Below are 25,318 nucleotides of genomic sequence, written 5' to 3' on the forward strand. Positions count from 1 at the left end.
ACTACCCTTTACATGATGTTTGTTATTTATTTTTAGGCATAATTTAAATCCCATGTATTATATGTTTTTTTGTTAAGTTTTTGTTGCGAATAAGAAAGTAGTTTTTTGTTAATATAATTATTGTGTTCCACCTTTTTAGGAAATTATTTTGTTCTAGTTTGACCATAAAATATGGTTTAACCAAATAATATCATAGTTGTACATGTTTTATATTACTTTAAAAATATCAAACATATTCAATTGTGTTCATTCCTATTGCCAAACCAGTCAATGAAGGATTTTACAAATAATGCTAACCATTCTTGAAAAATTCTCTAGTAGCTGGGTTAAACTCACTAACTATAATGTATTTTGAAGAGGAACATTCAAACACAATTTTCAAATGTTTCAAGTAATATGAATATACGGGGCATGCATTTTAAAGAAATTCATAATTTTTCAACAAGTAAGGAGGAAACTCTCTAGCGAGCACCTTAACACTTGAAAGGTTCAAATCCAATTGTGTTCAAATTCAAGTATGAATATATCGAATGCATCATAGCTTTGGTAACCACATATTTGAGATTTCTACATCAACCATGAAATAGATCCATTTTCTAATCAATCTAATAAACATACCTATTTTATAAAAATTGAGATCTATTACTAGCATATCAACACTAAAGAAACTGCATAAAAACTTTAAAATCAAACAAAAAAATTATAAAAATTGAGATCTATTACTAGCATATCAACACTAAAGAAAATGCATAAAAACTTTAAAATCAAACAAAAAAATGTTATTTCACGTAAACAAATAAGAAAAATTAGTTCTATTTATTCTTTTGGACAACTAAAAACCCTTCCATTTGATTACTCTATCCCCTAAGTTAGCATTTTATATAGCATACCAATGCCAACGGCCCATGGGGGTACTCATGGTGCACAAGTCTCAACCTTTAAGCTTCAAGCTTCAAACATTATGCTAGTGTGCATAGTGCAAAATTGTATGATGTGAGTGGAGACCGAGAGACACTTTTTAACTAATCTACAAGCCCATTTATAGTGAGTCTACGCTTATCTTGAAGTCTCAAGCCTATAAAAATATTCTAATCTAATGTTAGATCTCATCTTAAAATCTTAATATTATAGATAACATATAATGTAGTTACTATTAATTTTTATTTTTCATATTTTACAATCTTATTTAAAATTATTTATATATGAGATATTAAATTTATATATATAGATATAGATAAATTTATAGTTCACTTATCAATTTAACCATTTTAAAAGTTAAGTAAATTTCTAATAATATAAAGATTTTAAAATGGATAATATTTACTAATTAAATAAATAAATATATACAGATAAATACTTATTCAAATTTAACCTCTCGTTGACATCCCAGTACAACTCGGAGCCAAACTTATTTATCCTCCGAAAATAAAAACAAACCCCAAGTTGATTGGATGATAAATCTAGTCAATAGAATCATTATGCCATAAAAGATCACGCTGATACTAACCTATTTACACATCCAACGGAGCTGGAAAACTCGGACGAATCTCATTTCTCGTTTTTGGGGCAAAACCTATTTATCCCTTTCTAAGAATAAAAACAAACTCAAGTTGATGGAGGAAATGGATTTTCCGGTCACTCCGATGTGAAATGCCACCTCAGTCGCTGGGAATACGAGCAGCCAATCATAACCGCCTTTCACTCAGCTCAAAGAACGGTCCAGATATCTCATTGTCCGAAAATTAAATCAAAACCGCTCGTAGCAGATTGATTTCCGATCACCTGTTTCTCAATGGATGAAATCACCCATTTGGATATCTCAAAGTACTCAATCATTCTCATAAATATATGTGCTATTGCTTCTCTTGAATGCTGAGCACATTGATGAAGGCACCGCAAATTTCAAATAATTGAATACGGAGGAATCAAAATGAGGAAGGGAACAGAGCCTATGGACATTCCACCGTGGAGGCAATTCGATGAATAGCAACTCTGCAGAAGCCTTAGACAAAAAAAAAAAAAAACCAAGCTTCACATAGGGAAACTTCTTTTATTATCGAGATAATGGAATTATCAACCCTCGTTTATTATAATGCCTTCATGCCAAATTGTTCAGGAGGCTGTGTAAATAAATGCAAGGTACAGAGGAGAGTTCTGAGAGGTTCCGTGGAACGCAGAAAACGAGGCGGTGTACAGGTGGCTGGAGTAGCAGCGAGACCTGTACAGGTGGACCTCTCAGCGTCCGACACATCAAAAGAAGGAGACATTAAATGGGGATGGGTTGGAATTCAAGGTGCCAGAACAGAGATGGAAGATGCCATCGTTTTACGGGTGAACATGCTTAATAATTTCACTTACGCAGCAGTCTTTGACGGCCATGCTGGATTTGCTTCTGCTAAATTTTTGAAGTAAGCTTCTCATCATACATGCGATTGTGTTTTTCAACATGCTTCGTCGTATCATGTTGCCGCAATTATGCCCTTATTCAATCTGAAAATATTATTTATCATGAAACATAGACAGCTTACCACACTAGAAAATTCCCTGGAGAGGCTTAATCATATTTTAAAGAGATTTGAGATTGGAACATATCAGCCGTTAACCATTCTACGAATATCCAATTGACACTTTCTTTCATTCTGGTTATGATGTGTTTGTTGATTGCTAAAATTCCAATCAGAAACCCTACATTATGACAAACAAATATATGTCACTAAAATTTCACTCAGAAACCCTAAAGTAGGACAGAAACACATAAATATTGAAAAGGGATTAAATTGAACATCATTGTTTAGTGTAAAGTGAAAGCCTCCCTTGCTGTAGTAGCAATGAGTTAATTTGTAGAGGAACCTATTTTGGTTTCATTGTTTTGTTTTCTTGTATCTTCATATTTGATTCCTTAGCATTGTTTACTTAAAAATTGATCGACTATCCCTCTTTTTGGGGGGACAAAACACGTCCTTTATATACATTATAAATATTGAATATGTACATGGGAGACTTCTACATCAATATGTATATGGGAGACTTTTACATTAAAAAAGGGTGGGTTGTGCATCCACTGTTACTAGCACAAGCTCAAAATTGGGCATGTTAATAACAATAACACCCGAAAAACTTAGTGCCAAAGACAAACAATAGTCAAAGGATCCAATTCAAACTTCAAAGAGACATAAACAAGACAAGGGCCCATGACCAATACATATACACTAGGCAGAAAGAATAAGCCGGACAATAGTGGGTGGCTTGTCTCGATCGTTTGGGGCAGGTCCCCAACCAGCAGCAGGCTCATCCTCGATTATGATTGCCCCCTAGTCATCACTGCCAGGTTTGGGCTGCTTTTGGGTCTCAGATATGTGAAAAACAAGTGGTTGAATTTGTCATTTGCATGGGAGAAGGCCAGTTGTGCCTCCATTCACGTCTCCCACAAATAGCTCAGGCCACACCGTGCCTGAGTGATCCGGATTTTAAGAGGAATCTGTATGACAACACACTAAATTGTGGAATTTAAAGTGTTGTATCTGAGAAGATGAACTAACGAGGAAAATTGTAGAAAAGGATACACATGATGTTGTAGTGAAACATGATAATTTTTGTTCATAAGAGGGTTGTGGACAATGGTGGTAGTGTTAAAATTGGCAACTAGGGCCAAACTCCACACTGGTCATCTTACTTATGATAGCTGATATTTTTCTTGGATTCCTCTCTCCGAGAGGTGTAGGATTGATTTAAAGATCATCTGATTCTGACATGTACAAATGAAGCTATGAATTTATTTTGATTATGGTCAAATTGTCAGGATCGACCAACAAACTTATGTAGGCTCATAAGCCCAATAGTCACGTCTATTCATCCTCAATGTTGCATATAAATAGAAGGTGACTTAGCCTCATTTGGACACACTCACCTTCACACTTCTCTCTCTCTCCTCATTGATTGGGTACGGATTTCTGGGCCTCTCTCTCTCTCGAGTCCACACGTCCGAAATTTCAGGAGAGCGAAATTTCAGGAGAGCGAATTTTAGGAGGCCAAAATTTCAGGAGAGCGAAATTTCAGGAGGCCAAAATTTCAGGAGATCAAATTTCTGGACAGTTTGACCAAGTGTTGACCAGCGTTCACTGTAGTTAGGGCTGACCACAGGTGGGATGTTTGACCAGACTTTGACTAGGCTCAATTTGACTGTTTTGAGGGCTGTTTTATCTTGCTATTTGGAGGTTGAAGTTGACTGAAGTTAACCGATTTGTTGGGGGTTAAATCTGCCCTGTTGACCAACGTTGACTTTTCTAGTTAGGGCTCTTTTGTTGCTGTTATAAATTATTAGATTTGTAAATTGTACTATCTCTCTTTGTTGAACTATTGAAAACTAAAAGAAGATTTGATCAAGGGTTTCCCCACATTGGGGTTTGTCCCTGGTTGGTGCCATAGTTTATGTCCTCGTCTTCGCTTGTCTTCTATTGTTTATGTTTACATTCTAACTACTTTTTACTATCATGTTGATTGATTGCCAATCTGAATATTGATGCTAGGCTAATAAAGAAATTGAAGTAAAATTGCTCTAAAACATAGAACATACCATTGTTGCCTAAAATTAACATGGTATCAGAGGTGAGGTGAAGACAAAGCCCAAGCAAGAGTGAAAGAGCAATCACCAAAGACAGTTGGACAAGGAAAAAAGGTTCAATGGGTTCCTCATCCTACTTCCTGGCTAAAGACAAGCTCCATGATAAATCTGACTATCATGGATGGAAGGTGTCTCTTGATTTGACCTTGGAAGAAAAAGAAGTCATTGACTATGTGCAGGGTAAAATCCCTGAACCTCCTTCAAATGCATCGGCTGCTGCGATGACCAAGTACAATAGGGCTGAAGTCAAAGCAAAGAAGATTATCAGGGATTCCATTGACAAGCATCTGGTGGCCTACATCTCTGAATTGAAAACCTCCAAGGATATCTATGACAAGTTGGTCAGCATGTTCAAGGTTAGTAATGCTAATCAAATTCTATTTTTCAAGAATAAGTTGAAGGATATTAAGAAGGGCAAGGACGAGGATATTCAATCCTATTTCTTAAGGATCACTGAGTTCAAGAATGATCTACTCTCGATTGGAGAAGTCATTCCTGACAGGGAACTTACTCTCACCACCCTTGGAGGACTCCCACCTGAATGGTATGTATTTAGAACCACCGTCCTAAACAATGATCGAATTCCAGGGTTTGAAAAATTGATTTCGAGATGCATTCAAGAAGAAACAAGAATGGTGGAGCAAGAAATGCCTTCTAATAGAAGCAACCCCACTGCATTCTCCGCTCATGCAAAAATGAGAAATAATGCAGGGTCTAAACGTCATTTCCATGGAAAGCCTAGATCTAAGGGAGGAAGGAAGGGCAGGTGCTTTGTTTGCAATAAGTTTGGTCACTATGCAAGGGAGTGTCCAAATAGAAGGGACACATCGCATGATGATGATCACAATCATTCCAGGGGCAACTTCAACAACAACGATCAAAGGAATGGCACGTCTAATGGCAAAGGAAAAAGGAATACAGGACATCAAGGGTCGACCCTCCAAGAAATCAAGGAACTCCAGGTATGAAGAATCAAATGTTGTTAACAATAAGCAAAAAGAGTACTATCTTATATCGGCCCTCTCCACTGCCTCTCCTCCGGACACTTTGGGAAATTGGCTGATTGATAGTGGTGCCTCAAGGCACTTCACCGTATATAAGGAAGTCCTCTCTATTCTGATAGAAAAGGAGACAAACATGGAGATCATCCTTGGAGACGATGCCACCTATCTTGTGAAGGGAGTAGGGAATGTTACCCTTCAATTGAATCAAGGTAACACTATTCATTTGCAAGAAGTACTATATGTACCTGATCTCAAGAAGAACCTGGTGTCCATTTCAGCCATGGAGGACAAAGGATTCAAGGTGGCATTCATCGATGGAAAGGTATGTGTTTAGAAGAGAAATTTTAAAGATGCTTTTACTCTTGGGTTCAGGGTTGACACTTTGTATCAAGTTGGAGGAAGTCCATTGGGAGCCATGTCTTGTGACACATCTCTACAATCTGAACTATGGCACCAAAGGTTTGCCCGTCTTCATTATAAGGCCCTATCCTATGTGAGACAGATGGTGACAGGTATGCCCAAGTTCAAAGTAGAGCATGAAGGTGTATGTTCAAGATGTGCCGAAGGAAAATTTACAAGGGGACCATTCTCCTCAAGTAATAGCAAGACCACAGATATATTGCAATTGATCCACTTCGACATATCTTGTATGATGCCCGTAAACTCTTTGGGAGGATACTTATATTATCTCACCTTTACGGATGATTATTCTCACAAGACTTGGATCTACTTCTTGAAGAAGAAGGATGAAGTGTTCACCTGGTTTCGACACTTCAAAGCCTTGATCGGAAACCAATCTGAGAAAAAAATCAAGATATTGAGGACTGATAATGGGACCGAGTACGAATCCAATGAATTCCAAAATTATTGCAAAGAAGTTGGCATGAAGAGGGAGACTACAACACCATACACTCCTGAGCAAAATGGTATGGCTGAAAGGAAGAATCGCTCTATTGTAGAAGTAGTTCGTGCCATGCTTCATGATCAAGGCCTTCTGAAGTTCCTATGGCCTGACGTTGCAAATACCGCTGTGTATGTTCAAAATCGATGCCCTCATCAAGCATTGGACTCCAAGACTCTCGAAGAAATGTTCACTGGTAAGAAACCTGATGTCTCTCATTTTAGAATTTTTGGAAGTCCCGTATATTTTCATGTGTCGAAAGAGAAAAGAAGCAAATTGGGTGCTTATGGGAAGAAATGATTCTTTGTGGGCTATAGTGAAACTTCTAAGGAATATAGAATTTATGTGGTTGGTCAAAAGGAAGTTGAGATAAGTCATGATGTCGCCTTCGACGAAGATATGGCCCTTAGGAAAATCAACAACCTTCCTATCCTAAGGAAGGACAAAGAAGCTGACACCGGAAATCAGGGTGAAAAAGAAGACGAAAAAATGCTTGATGTTGATGAACCTGTGGATCCTATTGATCCTCCTCCTCCAAAACAAGACCCTCATGGCTTAGGGAGACTTTCGAAGATGCCAAGAGACACATTGCACTAAGAGGGACTTTCCGTGAAAGCAAGAAGCCGAATAGGTATCAAGGATATTTGATCGCCATGAGCACTATCATTCAAAATGAGCCTTCATCATTTGAAGAATCCATGAAGCATCAAGTATGGAAGGATGCTATGAATGAAGAATACGAGTCAATTATGAAGAATGATGTCTGGGATGTGGTCCCTAGACCCCAAGACAAATCGGTTGTCACCTCTAAGTGGCTCTACAAAATCAAGCATGGAGTTGATGGAAGTGCAGATCCTCCCATTCACAAATGTAAGAGGGAGTTGGCTTCTAAATTTGAGATGAAGGACCTAGGACCGATGCACTATTTCCTAGGGTTGGAGGTCCGGCAAAAGCCAGGTGAAATTTTTCTCTCTCAAGGAAAATATGTTGTGAAGATATTGGAAAGATTTGAGATGGTGTACTGCAAGCCTGTGACTACTTCGATGGAAACTAACTTTAAAAAGTTATGTGGTAGTGTTGCTGGACCTGAATTGGGAAATGCTTTTGAGTATCGTCAACTCATAGGAGCAATGATGTTCTTGGTGAACTCCCATCCGGACATATGTTTTGCAGTTAACACATTGAGGCAATATATGGTTGAGCCTCATCATATACATTGGATTGGTCCCAAGAATCTTCTGAGATATCTTTGGGGTACAATCACTTATCGACCGAGATACACTGTTGGAGATGTGAGGTTGCATGGTTATTCTGATGCTGATTGGGCTGGAAGTGTGGTGGATGGCAAGAGCACTTATGGATGCTGTGGCAAGACACTTATGGATGTTGTTTTTCTTTGGGTTCTACTTTGATATCCTGGATGAGTAGGAAGCAGAAATCGGTTGCCTTGAGCACTGTCGAGGCCGAATACATAGTTGCTAGTATGGCCTCCTGTGAAGCTGTCTGGTTGAGGAAGCTCTTCACTGAGCTGTTTGGACATGTGCTGGATACCACCGTGATCCTCTGCGACAACTAGAGTGGGATCTGATTATCAGAGAATCTTGTGTTTTATGATTGCTCCAAGCATATAAATATCAGGTACCACTTTATCCGGGATGTGGTACAATGAGGAGCAATAAGGCTTCATCACATTGGGACTGATGAGCAGGTCGCCGATATTCTGACAAAGCCCCTGGGGAAGGTCAAGTTCTTGGCCTTCTGAGAACGACTTGGAGTCGTGGAGAGACCCTCTTGTGAGGGTCCTGTATGAGATGGACATTAAGCTCTAGGAGCTCCGGGGGGCTTGGGGTACTTCTTGGAGCGATGAGCAACCATAGGGTGAGTGATTTAGCCTTCCCCTAGTGGTTTGCTGTGTACAGGGTGAGTGGTTCAACCTTCCCCTCTGATACCCCTTGGCGACATGTAGGTAGGATGAGTGGTTCATCCTTCTCCTACTGAGATATCCTACTCACGTAGTTTGGGACTCATGGGAAGTACCTCTCATTTGGCCAATGAGTAGGGAAATGAGGATAGGGACCATAGTACTACCGATGGATGCATCGTGCACTACCATACTCACTATGCTAGGATGATCGATATTGACTTGGGATCAATTGGAACTGACTCCAGGTTAGTAAGAGTGGTATGAGACACTCTCTTTTGATTGGAACTGACTTCGGGTCAGTAAGAGTGGTATGACACACTCTCCTTTGATTGACACTGACTTCGGGTCAGTAGAGAATGATATGATACATTCTCAATCACTTCTTTTTCTTCATAGTTTAGTAGAGCAGAGCAGAGCAGTGCATTGATGGCAGAGATAGTATAGATTGGTAGATGGATTAGCAGATGGAGTTCTCCTTAGTTGAGAGGGAGTATTAAAATTGGCAACTAGGGCCAAACTCCACACGGGTCATCTTATTTATGACAACTGATATTTTTCTTGGATTCCTCTCTCCGAGAGTTGTAGGATTGATCTAAAGTTCATTTGATTCTGACATGTACAAATGAAGTTATGAATTTATTTTGATTATGGTCAAATTGTCAAGGTTGGCTAGCAAACTTATGTAGGCCCAGAAGCCCAACAGTCACGTCTATTCATCCTCAACGTTGCATATAAATAGAAGGTGACTTAGCCTCATTTGGACACACTCATCTTCACATTTCTCTCTCTCTCTCTCATTGATTGGATACGGATTTCTGGGCCTCTCTCTCTACACACGTTCGAAATTTCAGGAGGCCGAAATTTAAGGAGAGCGAATTTCAAGAGAGTGAATTTCAGGAGGCCGAAATTTCAGGAGAGTGAATATCAGGAGGCCGAAATTTCAGGAGAGTGAATATCAGGAGGCCGAAATTTCAAGAGACCGAATTTCTGGAAAGTTTGACCAAGTGTTGACTAGAGTTGACTGCAACTAGTGTTGACCGCAGGTGTGCTTTTTGACTGGGATGAATTTGACTGTTTTGAGGGCTGTTTTATCTTGCTGTTTGGATGCTGAAGTTGACTGAAGTTAACCGATTTGTTGAGGGTCAAATCTGCCTTGTTGACCCGCGTTGACTTTTCTGGTGAGGGCTTTTTTGCTGCTGTTATAAATTATCAGATTTTTAAATTGTACTATCTCTCTGCTGAACTATTGAAGACTAAAAGAAGATTTGATCAAGGGTTTCCCCACATTGGGGTTTGCCCCTGGCTGGTGCCACATCTTGTGTCTCTTGTCTTGGCTTGTTTTCTACTATTTATGTTTATATTCTATCTGCATTTTACTATCATGTTTTTGTGATTGCTAATCTGAATATTGATACTGGGCTAATAAAGAAATTGAAGTAAAATTGCTTTAAAGCATAGAACATACCAGTGTTGCCTAAAATTAACAGGTAGCCAATGTTATCAGAACTAAACTGGTTGGCTGCTCGAACCAGGAACTGGACTAGAACTAGAAAAAACCAGGGAAAAACCGATTGACCAAAAACTACATAAAATATCCAAATTTGAAAGAAAAACATATATATTCATGTGCATCCATATGAATCCAAACCATTTAAATTTTATACACAAATATGCAAAACTTATTGACCTATATAGCAGGTAAGATTGCATATAACCAAAATAACACTTAGTGCATTGTGCAATACATCTCTGAACCAAAACTATATCAGCGAAGAGGCTCTAGATGGCCTCTAACATAAAAAAAAATTATGCTACAACAAATAACTACATATCATCAAAATCATTGCATGTATTGGGATCCTCATCATCAATAACACCCTCTAAGCATTAAAGTAAGATAGAAAAAGCTTAACATGTCAAATCAAGATTTTGTTTGGATGATGGGTACATTTTCACGAGGGTCATGATAGAAGATTTCAACAATCAAGGCCACTAAGATCAAGGTACATGGCAGGCTTGGTGCTCTTGATTAAATGTTAGTTCCATACTCTCATCCACGACAAAATTCGATGGAAACAATGCGATCCCCCCAATCTTGAAATCCTAAAAACTGTAGTCTGCTAGATTTTGAGAAACATGTAAAATTTTACTTTCTCCATATGAAATCTGGTGAGGTTGGAACCATTCTCAAATATCTGAAACAATTAATGGTAATGTTAAAAATTTAAGTAAAGAATGTCACTTTTACTTTAAGAATTTAATGTTACCATAATTACATAGCATTAGTAGGACCCTAGGGTTGAATATTAGGATACCCCACCCATAAATTATTGTTGTTGTTGTTGTTTTCTACGGGAGGGTCCTTGGTTGTATTGTATAGAACTGGCCAATTCCATACAAAAGCAGTTGGTTCGGTGAAAAAAGGCTGGTTCGGCACCAAACAGCCCTTTTACAATTCTGTGCCACTATTTGGACCAGTTTAGGCATCAAAATTGTCAGATCGGCCGCTTCCACTGTTTTTGGTCTGGTTCAAAGCCAAAACTGGGGGGGAGGTTGTTCAAGTTCAAGCTCACTCCATGCACATTCTTCAAGGTTGTGCCTCACGTGGACTCCCATTTTATGGGTTTGGACATGGTCAAAGGCACCGTAGAGGAAGTGCTCTACATGGAAAGGTCAAAAGGTATTTATAAAGGGAGCATTCCACCTAGAAGGATCTAGAACAATTCACAACCCAAAAAAGAAATCATTGTTTAGTGGAGCACTTATCTTGGAGATTGACACATGGCACATTTGACATAGTCAAAAGGTCCACTAATGGAGTCCCTTGGGGTTTCGCGAGGATTCTATTATCATTTTTTCCTAGGGTGGTTATGAAATAAGCATATAAAAGGATAACATATCCTTATTTGTAGGGTATGTTTTTTATTGTGGATAAATGCCCTCAACTTATGGGCTAAATGCGGAAAATATATTTGCAGATTTGGAGATTGGTTTTGGGCGTATTCATGGCTGTCATCTGGCATTGTAAGGCTGCTGTTATCTAATTTTTTCTTTTCCTTGCTGGATTCTTTTTTGCTATTATAGTGTTTGTTTTCCAGCATAGGAGGGCTGAAAAGAGTGATCTGTTTGCCTGCTTAAGGCTTGATAATATCAGATTTGAAATATGCAATGTATGTGGCTGATTATTCAAATATATTATATTTTTACTTCATACTTTAAACTTATGTTAGAATTTGAGGCCAGTACATAACGGAAGTGTTGTATCTATTTGAGCTTTGTATGTTGGCCGAAAGTGTAAATCACAGACCTGTTATAGCTAGAAATACTTGTGTTTATTGCGTGTTTGCTGCTTTGTTTGCTTCATATTCAAGTTTCAAACTGATAGAATTGTTTTAAACTCCATTATGAAATGGATAAGGCGATCATCTACTTGAATCCATCAACATATATTATTTTCAGACATTAAAGTTTTGTTTTGCCAAATAAATTACAAGTATTTGGGTTAAAAGGACAGATGGACAATCCTATAAATGAGGGAAGTGTCCAACTATGTGACAATGGGTGGAAATTCTAAATTTCCCTAAGAATTGTGCTTGGTTGTTGGACTTATCTTTGTGCATAGCATTAGAGGTAACAATCCCAGAACTATAATGGAAGCCTAGGGATCTCTACCCACATTGGGTAGCAGAGTTGAGCAGCTTCTTCAGCCAAAAATCATTCAGGACAACGACGGTATTTCAATACACCTATCGTGGGAAATTACTTCATGGCAGCAATTTTCTTCAAAAAAAGTAGGTTGAAAGAATCCCTTAGTTGGGCAGCGGGCTTCATATGGTCATGGAAATACATCCATAAGTTTCCTAGGCCTCCTTTGACTCTAGGCGGGATGTGCCCACAAAATACTATAACAGTATGTGCTTTTTCAAACCATTATAGACAAATATTCAAAACTATGAATATTGATAGGAAGGGATTTCATGAACAGCCTTCAAGATCAACTCATGCGGCTTTTGGTGACACCCTCTAACCACTTGCTTGCTTTATTACAACTTGCATAATTGCCAAAATGGTAGAATGGAGTGCAGGGGTGGCTGCAATAGTGACTCCCTGCTACCTTATAGCTAGATTGAAGAGTTGTGCCAGTGTTACCGAGAGCACCTCCCTAGGGCTTGTTCCCCCCTTGGAACCATGCTTTGAGTGGGAGCATCTAGGGAGCAGCATCCCTGAGAGCATGTTCTTAAAATTTAGGAGTGTGTTTTTGACAAATTTGAGACACTCCCTTCCCTTTTGGGAGCGTGGCGCTCCTTAGGATTCCTTAGAGACAAAGAGCATGCTCCCAGGTTGCACCCTGATCACTTCTTGGGTTGTTAAAATTGGCAACTAGGGCCAAATTCCATATGGGTCACCTTATTTATGGCAGCTGATATTTTTCTTGGATTCCTCTCTCCAAGAGGTGTAGGATTGATCTAAAGATCATTAGATTCCGACATGTATATATGGAGATATGAATTTATTTGTATTATTGACAAATTGTCAAGGCCGGCCAACAAGCAAAACAGGTATTTTCACCCCCAACTTATCCTCAACATTGCATATAAAAGGGGGAGACCTAAACTCATTTGGACATCATCTCATCCTCATATCTCTCTCTCTCCTTACTTGTTTGGGTACGCAGATCTGGGCAGAATCTTTCACACGTGCGAAGGAAGGAGGAGGACATTTCTGTTTAGGGTTGCGTTGCCCAGTTTGACCGAATTTATGAGCTGCTGTTTTGGACAAGCGTTGACCTCTCTTGGACTGCGGATTGGGTGAGGCTGCTTCTCCTTGGCAAGCCACAGATTTGGGCATGCAAACTGAGGTGATCCGACCTCTGGTTTGACCAGCATTGATTGCCGTAGTTGCTGGCTACAGGTTGACTTTTGTTGACCATCGTTTGACAGGATTTTTGGACTGTTTTGGGCTGATTCATCTTGATGTTGGAGGCCGAGTTGACTGAGCTTTGACCGAGCTGATTTGGAGGTAAAATCTGATCTGGTTGACCAACATTGACTTTGTTGGTTAGGGTTTGCTATTGCTGTCATAAAATATCAGATTTGTATATTTGTACCATCTCTCTTTGTGCTGAATTATTGAATAATATAAGAAGAATTGATCAAGGGTTTCCCCACTTTGGGGTTTGTCCTTGGCTGGTGCCACATCTTGTGTCCTCTTGTCTCGCCTTGTCTTCTATTGTTTATGTTTATGTTCTATATGCATTTTACTATCATGCTGATGTGATTGATAACTTGGATATTGATATTGGGTTAATAAGAAAATTGAAGTCCTCTTAAGCATAAAACATACCAAAAATCAACATGGTATCAGAGGTGAGGTGAAGCCAAAGCCCAAGCAAGAGTGAAAGAGCAATCACCAAAGACAGTTGGACAAGGACATAAGGCTCAATGGGTTCCTCAGCCCACTTCCCTGCTGAAGACAAGCTTCGTGAAAAGTTTGACTATCATGGATGGAAGATGTCTCTTGATCTGACATTGGAAGAACAAGAAGTGTTGGATTATGTGAAGGGTAAAATCCCTAAGCCTCCATCAAATGCATCGGTTGCTACGAAGAGCAAGTACAACAAGGTTGAAGTCAAAGCGAAGAAGATTATCAGAGATTCCATTGACAAGCATCTGGTGGTCTACATCTCCGATTTGAACACCTCCAAGGAGATCTACGACAGATTGTTAAGCATGTTCAAGGTTAGTGATGCAAATCAAATTTTGTTTCTCAAAAATAAATTTAAGGACATCAAGAAGAGCAAGGATGAGGATATTCAATCCTACTTCTTAAGGATCTCTGAGATCAAGAATGATCTACTTTTGATTGGAGAGGTCATTCCTGACGGGAACTTACTATCACTACCCTTGGAGGACTCCCACATGACTGGTATATATTTAGAACCACTATTCTCAATAATGATCAAATTCTAGGATTTGAAGAATTAATGTTGAGATGCATTCAAGAAGAGACAAGAATGGTGGAGCAAGAAATGCCTTCTAATAGAGGCAACCCCACTGCTTTCTTCTCTCATGCCAAAAGGAGAAATAATGCAGGGTTTAAAAGTCATTTCAATGGAAAGCTCGGATCTAAGGGTGGAAGGAAGGGCGGTGCTTTGTTTGCAATAAGTTTGGCCACTATGTGAGGGAGTGTTCAAATAGAAGGGACACATTACATGATGATGATCACAATCACTCTAGGGGCAACTTCAACAACAACCACAATCAAAGGAATGCAGGTACAATGGAAAAGGAAAAAGGAATGCGGGACATCAAGGAAATGGTCAACCCTCTAAGAAAGCAAGGAACTCCAGGTATGAAGAATCAAATGTTGTTAAGAATAAGCAAAAGGAATACTATCTTATATCGTTCCTCTCCACTACCTCTCCTCTGGACACTTTGGGGAATTGGCTAATTGATAGTGGTGCCTCAATGCACTTCACTGGGTACAAGGAAGCTCTCTCTAATCTGATAGAGAAGGAGACAAACTTGTAGATTATTCTTGGAAACGATGCCACCTATCCCGTGAAGGGAGTAGGGAATTTTACCCTTCAATTGAAGTAGGGTAACACGATTCATTTACAAGAAGTTCTATATGTACCTGATCTCAAGAAGAACCTAGTGTCCATTTCGGCAATGGAAGACAAAGGATACTAGGTGGCATTCATCGATGGAAAGGTATGTGTTTGGAAAATGAATTTTAAAGATGCTTTTACTCTTAGGTTCTGGGCTGACACTTTGTATCAAGTTGGAGGAAGTCCATTGGGAGCCATGTCTTGTGACACATCTCTACAATTTGAACTATGGCACCAAAGGTTTGCCCATCTTCATTATAAGGCTCTTCCTGATGTGAGACAGATGGTGACAGGTATGCCCGAGTTCAAAGTAGAGCATGAAGGTATATGTCCGGGATGTGTCGAAGGAAAACTTACAAGGGGACCATTCCCCTCAAGTAATAGCAAGACCACCAATATATTGCAGTTGATCCACTCTGACATATCTGGTATGATGCTCGTAAACTCTTTGGGAGGATACTTATATTATCTCACTTTTATGGATGACTATTCTCGCAAGACTTGGATCTACTTCTTGAAAAGGAAGGATGAAGTGTTCACCTGGTTCCGTCACTTCAAAGCCATGATTGAAAATCAATTCGAGAAGAGAATCAAGATATTGAGGACCGATAATGGGACTGAGTATGAATCTAATGAATTCCATGATTATTGCAGAGAAGATGGAATTAATAGGGAGTCCACAACACCATACACTCCCGAGCATAATGGTGCGGCTGAAAGGAAGAATCGTACTATTATGGAAGTTGTTCGTGCCATGCTTCATGGTCAAAGGCTTCCGAAGTTTCTATGGGGCGAAGTTGCGAATACCGCCATGTATGTTCAAAACCGATGCCCTCATCAAGCAGTCTACTCCAAGACTCCCGAAGAAATGTTCACTACTAAGAAACCCAATGTCTCTCATTTTAGAATTTTTGGAAGTCCTGTATACTTTCATGTGCCGAAAGAGAAAATAAGCAAATTGGGTGCATCTGGAAAGAAAGGAATCTTTGTGGGCTATAGCGAAAATTCTAAGGGCTATATAATTTATGTGGTTCGTCAAAGGGAAGTTGAGATAAGTCATGATATCACCTTTGACGAAGATATGGCTCTTAGCAAGATTGACAACCTTCCTATCCCAAGGAAGGACAAAGAAGTAGACACCGGAAGACAGGGTGAAAAAGAGGACGAGACGATGTTGGATGTCGATGAACCTATGGATCCTATTGATCCTCCTTCCCAAGAGCCCTCCTACTCCAAGAGGAAACCCTCATGGCTTGGGGAGACTCTCGAAGATGCCGAGAGACATATTGCACCGAGGGGGACTTTCCGTGAGAGCAAGAAGCCGAATAGGTATCAAGGATACTTGACAGCCATGAGCACTATCATTCAAAATGAACCTTCATCATTTGAAGAAGCCGTGAAGCAATAAGTTTGGAAGGATGTTATGAATGAAGAGTATGAGTCTATTATGAAGAATGATGTCTGAGATGTGGTCCCTAAACCCTAGAACAAATTGGTTGTCACCTCTAAGTGGCTCTACAAAATCAAGCATGGAGATGATGGAAGTGTTGAAAAGTTCAAGGCTCACTTTGTTTCCCGAGGCTTCTCTCAAAAGGAAGGTGTAGATTATGATGAGATATTTGCACTTGTTGCCCGATACATCACCATTCGCTCGATCATAGCTCTTGCTGCCTCACAAGGATGGAACCTACATCAGATGGATGTCAAGACTGCCTTCTTGCATGGTTCGATCAAAGAGGAAGTCTATGTGGAACAACCCAAGGGGTTTGAGGTTCATGCCTAGGAATCTCATGTATGCAGGTTGAAGAAGGCTCTCTATGGCTTGAAGCAAGCACCTCGATTGATAGCTATTTGATGAAGCTAAGATTCACTAGGAGTGAAACCGATCTGAACCTTTACTTTAAGGTTGAAGATGATAAACCTCTCATACTGGTACTTTATGTGGATGGCCTCTTTCTGATAGGTGCAAACCCTCTCATTCACAAATGTAAGAGGGAGTTGGCTTCCGAATTTCAGATGAAGGCCCTAGGACTGATGCACTACTTCCTAGGGTTGGAGGTCTGGCAAAAGCCAGGAGAAGTTTTCCTATCTCAAGGAAAATATGTTGTGAAGATATTGGAAAGATTTGGGATGGTGGACTGCAAGCCTGTGACTACCTCGATGGAACTTAACTTCAAGATGTTATGTGGTAGTGCTGCCGGACTTGAATTGGGAAATGCTTCTGAGTATCGTTAACTCATAGTAGCACTGATGTTCTTGGTGAACTCCTGTCCGGATATGTGTTTTGCAGTTAACACGTTGAACTAATATATGGTTGAGCCTCATCATATACATTGGATTGGTGCCAAGAATCTTCTGAGATATCTTCGGGGTACAATCACCCATGGACTGAGATACACTGCTAGAGATGTGAGGCTGCATGGTTATTCTGATGTTGATTGGGCAGGAAGTGTGGTGGATTGCAAGAGCACTTCTGGGTGCTGTTTCTCTTTGGGTTCTGCTTCGATATCCTAGATGAGCAAGAAGCAGAAGTCAGTTTCTTTGAGCACCGTTGAGGCCGAATACATAGCTAAAAGTATGGCCTCCTGTGAATCTGTCTGGTTGAGGAAGCTCTTCAGTGATCTCTTTGGACATGTGCTAGATACCACCGTGATCCACTGCGACAACCAAAGTGGGATCCGATTATCAGAGAATCTTGTATTTCATGATCGCTCCAAGCACATAGACATCAGGTACCACTTTATCCGGGATATGGTACAACGAGGAGCAATAAGGCTCCATCACATTGGGACTGATGAGTAGGTCGCCGATATTCTGACGAAGCCCTTGGGAAAGGTTAATTTCTTGACTTTCCGAGACGACTAGGAGTCGTGCAGGGACCCTCTTATGAGGGTCCTGTATGATATGGACATTGAGCTTTGGGAGCTCCAGGGGGCTTGCAGTACTTCTTGGAGCGATGAGAAACCATAGGGTGAGTGGTTTAGCCTTCCCCTAGTGGTTTGCTGTGTACAGGGTGAGTGGTTCAGCCTTCCCCTGTGATACCCCGCGGTGACATGTAGGCAAGAAAAATGGTTCATCCTTCTCCTGCTGAGACATCCTACCCATTCAGTCTGGGACTCATGGGAAGTACCTCTCATCTGGCCAATGAGGATAGGAAGCATAGTATTATCGATGGGCGCATCGTGTACCACCGCACTCCCTATGCTAGGATGATATTAATCTGGGATCAATTGGAATTGACTTCGGGTAAGTAAGAGTGGTATGACACACTCTCTTTATTGGAACTAACTTCGGTTCAGTAAGAGTGGTATGAGACACTCTCTTTTATCTGGGATTGACTTTGGGTTAGTAGAGAATGGTATGATACATTTTCGATCACTTCTTCTTCTTCATGGTTCAACAGAGTAGTGCATTGATGACAGAGATAGTACCCACTGGCAGATGGATTTAGCAGATGGAGTTCTCCCTAGTTGAGAGGGAGTGTTAAAATTGGCAACTAGGGCCAAACTCCATATGGGTCACCTTATTTATGACAATTGATATTTTTCTTGGATTCCTCTCTCCAAGAGGTGTAAGACTGATCTAAAGATCATCCGATTCCGACATGTATATAGGGAGATATGAATTTATTTGTATTATTGACAAATTGTCAAGGTCGACTAGCAAGCAAAACATGGATTTTCACCTCCAGCTTATCCTCAACGTTGCATATAAAAGGAGGAGACCTAAACTCATTTGGACATCATCTCATCCTCACATCTCTCTCTCTCCTTACTTGTTTGGGTATGCAGATCTGGGCAGAATCTCTCACACATGCGAAGGAAGGAGGACATTTCTGTTTAGGGTTGTGTTGACGAGTCTGATCGAATTTTTGAGCTACTGTTTTGGACAAGTGTTGACCAACGTTGACCTCTCTTGGATTGCGGATTGGGTGAGGCTGCTTCTCCTTGGCAGGCCATAGATTTGGGCACACAAACCGAGGTTATCCAACCTCTGGTTTGGCCAGTGTTGACTGCCGTAGTTGTTGGCTGCAGGTTGACTTTTGTTGACCAGTGTTTGACTGGATTTTTGGACTGATTCATCTCGCTGTTGGAGGCCGAGTTGACTGAGCTTCGACTGAGTTGAATTGGAGGTAAAATCTGACCTGGTTGACCAGCATTGACTTTGCTGGTTAGGGTTTTTTGTTGCTGTCATAAAATATCAGATTTGTGTATTTGTACTATCTCTCTTTCTCTGCTGAATTATTGAAGAATATAAGAAGAATTGATCAAGGGTTTCCCCACATTGGGGTTTGTCCCTGGCTGGTGCCACATCTTGTGTCCTCTTGTCTTGGCTTCTCTTCTACTATTTATGTTTATGTTCTATCTACATTTTACTATCATGCTGATGTGATTGCTAATCTGGATATTGATATTGGGCTAATAAGAAAATTGAAGTGCTCTTAAGCATAGAACATACCAAAAATTAACATGGGTGCTCCCTAGATGCTTTCTAATGGTAATGTTAAATTCTTAAAGGAAATAGATAAAATGGAAAGATAAAGAAAATGTCAACCTTTTTTGTAATAGGTAACTAGGTTCGGTCTTCATAAATATGAAATGTAAACTTGATTCTTGTATATTGTAAAAAGAAAAAGAAAATTATTATTATTATTTTTGTAGCATGGGTTTCATGCTCAAGGTCAATTTTTGTAGGTTAAGCACCCATTGAGTGCTTCTAGGATTTGTCATAGAGTCAAGAAGTCAATTGAGTCATTGTCATATATGTAAGACCCCATTGGGCATATTGTATCATGTTAAGAAAATAGATTGTAAGTCAAAAATCTCATAAGACTTCCTCCAAGACAAGTAAAACTAGCCTCCAAGACAAGTCGTCCTGCATAAGAGAAGTCGGCCTACAAGCAGTGATAAGTCGGCCTCATGAACAACTATTCGACCACCATGAAGAAGCTTATATATAAAGAGCTTGACCTCATTTGTAGGGGCATCCAAGTAACTCGTTGAAGCATAACAAAGACAAGAAGTAGCCAACAGAAAAAAAGAGTAAGAAAGGAAGAAGAAATCAAAGGATTAAGTGGACTATTTTAGAGCTGAAGTCTCCTACACTTGTGAAATCATTAGGGCATCAATTTGATGCAGATAGACTGAATTGCAATCACATCAAGAGGAGGAGAGTTAGGTGTCAAGAAGAATCAATTTGAAGGCCGAGTTGCTAAGAAGAAAGGCGATCCTCCAACGAAGAAGAAAAGAGACCTATCTTGCCATATTTCCCTCTCACGTGCAAGCTAGGGTTTTTGTCATAAGGGCCAAAATTGTAGTAAGAGATTTTTGGTTGAAGAAGAAAGTTTCAGTAGTTGGAAGGCAAGTTTGACTTGGGTTGACTTTGTGAGAAAGCAAGTTTACCAAGGAGAAGTTTGACTTGGTCTTGGAGGAGTCTTTGTCAAGGGTCCTAGGTCTTGGAGTTCATCATTTGAAGATTCTATAAGAAGAGAAAAATTCTTGTGGGTTTTCCTCTCAAGAGGAGAGGTTTTGGCCCTGGCTTATAGCATATATCTTGTGTCCTCTTGTCTCATTGTTTGGTAGTTGTTTGATGATATAGAACACAATAATAATCAAGTGGAATAAGTAGCTAATAAAAAGTACATCAAGGTAAGAAAATAACATCACAAGCAATTATCAAAGTAAGAGAAATCATCTAACCTAGTTGCCCCCAGATTTCTCAACATGGTATCAGAGCTAAGGTGACAAGAAGAAGAAGAAGGGGAAACTTGAAGATCATCCAATTAAACAAGTACACGTAAGGGCCAAGCACAATGAAAATCATCAAGGAGAGTTAAGGCATCAAGAAGGATACATTTCGACCAAACATAAGCACATCAAAGAGGACTAGTCTACACATCATCTTGAAGGAAGGAACTCTTGAAAGAAGAAGAAGACCTCAAAGTCCCCACCTCCATTCAAAGAATGATTCTACACTTGAAACATCTTGAAGTCTCCTCATTCTACATCCTAAGGAAGCTAGAAGAAGCCTTGCCATCATCATCAAAGAAATCAAGGTGTTCTCCCTCTCATTGAAGAAAGGATCACATTTCAAGAAAGACATCTCTTAACATCTAGAAAGAAAGTATTGTCATCTTTGAAGAAGGAAAGCATCATCAAATTTTCAACATCATCAAGAAGGCATCAAGTTGAAGATATTATCATCAATGAGCATATTCACTTGACAAGTAAGTATTTTATATTTATGTTTGAATCTACCATCAAAATGACTTCATTCTGCAAAGAGAGAAACAAACTTGTTGGGTCATCAAACTAACTTGCATGGAAGAAAGGGATAGATTTGATCCTCATAGAAAATGAAGTCTTTGAATATGTCAAGGGTTCAATCTCCAAACCTTCTCAAGATCAATCTCAGGAACTATTGAAGTATATGAAAGGAGAAGTAAGGGCTCAAAGAATCCTCGTAGAATTAATCAAAGATACTCTCATCCCATATGTAGCCAAGCTGGATACATCAAAAGAGATCTATGATAAATTGGTAGAATTATTCTCTGTAAGCACTGCTGGAGAAATAATATCTCTTAGAACCAAAATATACAAGATGAAGGTATCTAAAGAAGGAGTAGCTCCATATCTCATGAAAGTATCTCAAATAAGAGATCAACTACAAGAGCTAGGAGAAGTTATGTCTGATCAAGAAATGACCACTATCGTACTCAATGCACTACTAGATGAATGGGGCAACTTTGTATCAAGTATCTATGGAAAGAAGGAAGCCACTCCATTCAATGAACTTTGGTCATTATGTAAGATTGAAGAAACTAGGTTAAAGGCAAAGAGTGATGTAGGATCAAGTGAACGAATTCAAGCATATGCAGCTATGGCTAGAAAGAAAGGGAAGTTTGGAAAGTTTGATCCTCTGAAAAGGAAGAAAATTGACATGTCCAAAATTCAATGCTATGAATGTAATGAATATGGGCATTTCAAAAGGAATTGTCCTAAACACAAGAAGGACAACAAGAAGAGAAAGGAAAGAAATGAAGCCAAAGGAATGAAGGCCATGTCACTGAAGAAGTAGAGGAACTAGAAAAGAAGAAGACAAAGAAGGAGGAAGTAAAAGACCTCTACTATGATTGAAGATAGCAATCATGATGAAAAACATTATAGGTATGATAGGATGCATCATATTAGATGGCATCATATCAGAAGCATGAAATTTATATAGATGAAGCAGTCATAGTACATGATAAAAATGAAGTAAATCATGACATCATCATAGTAGCATGGGAGGATAGCCGAAGTAGACGTTGATATGGTTGAAGCATGACATCTCCATTGGAAGCATGATCTATGTAGCAATCAAGCAAGATATCGTCACACCTCATCATCATTAGAAGGAAGCACTTGCAGAATAAGGATCATTAAGATCCTCCATTGGAATATTTATTAAGAAGATTCACCTTTACATAAAAGAAGCAAGTGTCACATAGATGGTCTACATTCCACAAGTGTGGGATCCACAATTTGGAAAGATGATGGTATGATGACAGAGATGTGCAACATGTCAAGTTGGTTGAAGTACTTTCAGCTTCAAGAATGGAAAGGAAGTTGCTAGAAGAAAGTCTAGATGACCACACGAAGGAAGAGGTATGTATATATATTTGGTAATAGATAGATAAAGTCATGTCATCATATGGTTGTAGATAGAATGGGTGAATACTCTATCTCATGAGCATGATGAAAGAGGAAGAAACTCTTTCATTAGAATGATGCATGAAGGCATGTATACAATGTGCCTTGAACTCTTCTACATATTGACAAGATGAAATCAACATAATATGACCTCATAAAGAATATGAGGTGGCTGACAAATATGGCTCCTGTTGACCACTACGTGTCAACTACCCATAGCAGTGCACCCCCTTTTTTCACAAAAGGGATACCGCTTGATCAACATGCCCGTGCCATTCGACTGTCATCATCAGCCCGATCATGTTATGTTGTAAACCCAGTCTGCATGTGTAAATTGTAAATAATCTTAGCAGATCTGTATCATGTATGTATTTGCCTAGGTAAACCTAATCTTCTAGTGATGATCTACATTTCGGAAGGTTTTTTGTCTCACCGATCCATGATCGGCAGAGTTTTCCTTCAGCCTAACCCCAAAGTCGGAATGGATTTTATCATTAGAATCTTAGGGGAGTCCTAGTGTGCTAGATTGAGTCCATGTAAAAGTGATTTGGGAATAATCCTAACCATTTGGTTAGGTTACTTTATTACAAATTGCTTGATTTGCTAGATTATGTTTGTGTCGCAGAACTGGGTAGTCTATGAGGGTCTATGTCAAATGGGTTTTTCCCCCTTGAGATGTAAAATTGTAAAAGTCATGATGTAAAGTGTCTTGAGGGTTAGAAAATGTTTTATCCCCTCATAAGTCCTAGGTGCTAGGTGATTTTTCCAAAGGCTAAGTTCGAGGGTCCCTTTAAATAAAATAAAAAAAAAAAATCCTTTTTTTATTGTATGTTTGATACTATTAGGTGTTAAAATTTTTATTTATTATTTAATTTTAGTTTCATTTAGCCTATGTTTTAGTTTTAGAATTAGATATATTTAAGTTTCTTTTTGTTTAAAAAAAAAAGGGTTTTGTTTTGTTCCATTTTTATTTTGATTTTAAAATAAATCCAAAACAATAAAAAAATAAAAATCTTGAAATATTTGTCGCATTTAGTCTTAGCATTGTCTAAGTTTTGAAAGAAAAATTTTCGTGGTATTCGCTATAGTTAAGTGTGCTTAAAATTCAATATTTGAGGACTAACTATTGCAAAGTGGTGAATGTTTCCTAGATTTGGGCTCTCCAAATATTTAAATCTTTCGAAATTTATTTGCTAAAACATCTTATGTCTGGTGAAATCAATTATTGCTTGATTGTTTCAATGCTCATCATATGCTAAATATTTCAGTAAATATTTTCAAGCAATTGTTAAAAGGTTTGTTAATATTTCTATTTCCTAAGCAGCGAAACAATTACTCAGTTTTCACTTCATCTAGCGAAGGCACTGGTCTTAAGTATTTAAAATCTAATCAAATAATCTTTAAGCTTTAATCAAGCGCTCATTTGCCTTGCTGTGTCTCCCAACCCAGCTGTTTCCCAGTTGGTCTTCCTTATCCCATAGGGTCTACCCCCCTTACCCTAGGGAGACAACTTAAACGGAGAGATAACGGATCAGGGTGACAGCCCCCGCTCTAAGCGTTGTCGTGGTGCCTAGACACTCTGCGCGACAACATTTTTTGGCGCCGTTGCTGGGGATAGAGTTTTTTCTGTCCTTGGTCTTCTTGACATTCGTCTTGTTTCTTTCCTCTCGTCCTTTCCTATTCTTAGCTCCTTTCTTCGAGTTTTTCCGTGTCATACTTTTTTTCCGGGTGGCGACTCCACTTCATATATCATCTGCAAGAGTGTATACTAGAAGACATCCAAGCAGTTTGTTTAATCCTGCTCCTAATCCTGAAAGGGCTCTCAGAGTACGATTACACAAACTCTCTTCTCGTACACTTCTTGTTAATTTCGGACAAGAAGCCCTATCTGATATCCATCTCCTTTTTGCTAGCCCAGTCGAGCATGACATCATGGATATATTTGCCCCTTGCGATTTTTCTAACATTCAAGGTTATCCCAATGATATTCCAACACATGGGATCGATAAATTGCCTATCTTTCATGGGGATAACGCAATTAGTGCTAATTCACATGTGAAAGCTTTTAGTTTATGGATGGGTAAGTACGCAAGGGCTGCTGATTTTAATCATGAAGATGTTAGAATGATTCTTTTTGTTCTGACCTTGGAGGGCGATGATCACGAATGGTTTGCAGAAAAGCCTCGGAATTCATTTGATTCCTTGCAATCAATCGTTAATGCCTTTAAGGAAAAGTATGGAGATAAGAGAGAAGGGAGACACCTAGTAAAAGCTATTAGCATAATTAAATAGAGAGAGAATGAAACCGCTGAAGAATTTAACAAAAGGTTTAATGATATTATTAAGGAATTACCTCAAGATTATAAACCTACCGACAAATCTCTGCGAGATTTTTATATTGATGCCTTTAGCCCTGAGCCTTCTTATGAGTTGAGACGTGCTAAACTTCCTGATTATAGGGATTGTCAAGCTTTAGCCTTAGAGCTTGAAAAGGATAAGGCAGCATCTGGGAAGTCTGAGATCCCAGGTTTCGATAGGGCTGCTACGAAACTAAAAGAACCTAAAGG

The 25,318-nt window shown here is 39.2% G+C and overlaps 1 protein-coding gene across 3 annotated transcripts in view; it reads left to right on the forward strand.

Annotated features, from left to right (window-relative positions):
* The first annotated feature begins 1,840 nt into the window (after window positions 1-1,840).
* LOC149208252 (putative protein phosphatase 2C 5) overlaps window positions 1,841-25,318 on the forward strand; it is a 191,942-nt gene continuing 168,464 nt past the window's right edge. Inside the window, exon 1 of one of the 3 annotated variants that reach the window (XM_089395971.1) lies at window positions 1,841-2,408. In XM_089395971.1, coding sequence (XP_089252097.1) covers window positions 2,065-2,408 — 344 coding nt within the window. In that variant the 5' untranslated portion in view covers window positions 1,841-2,064. The remainder of the gene's footprint in view (window positions 2,409-25,318) is intronic. The other 2 variants (XM_089395968.1, XM_089395969.1) reach the window with 2 other exon arrangements.

Source organism: Pinus tabuliformis, chromosome 1_2, assembly GCF_031772625.1.
Source record: "Pinus tabuliformis cultivar Carrire ecotype Pingquan chromosome 1_2, CPIR1, whole genome shotgun sequence".
NCBI lineage: Eukaryota > Viridiplantae > Streptophyta > Pinopsida > Pinales > Pinaceae > Pinus > Pinus tabuliformis.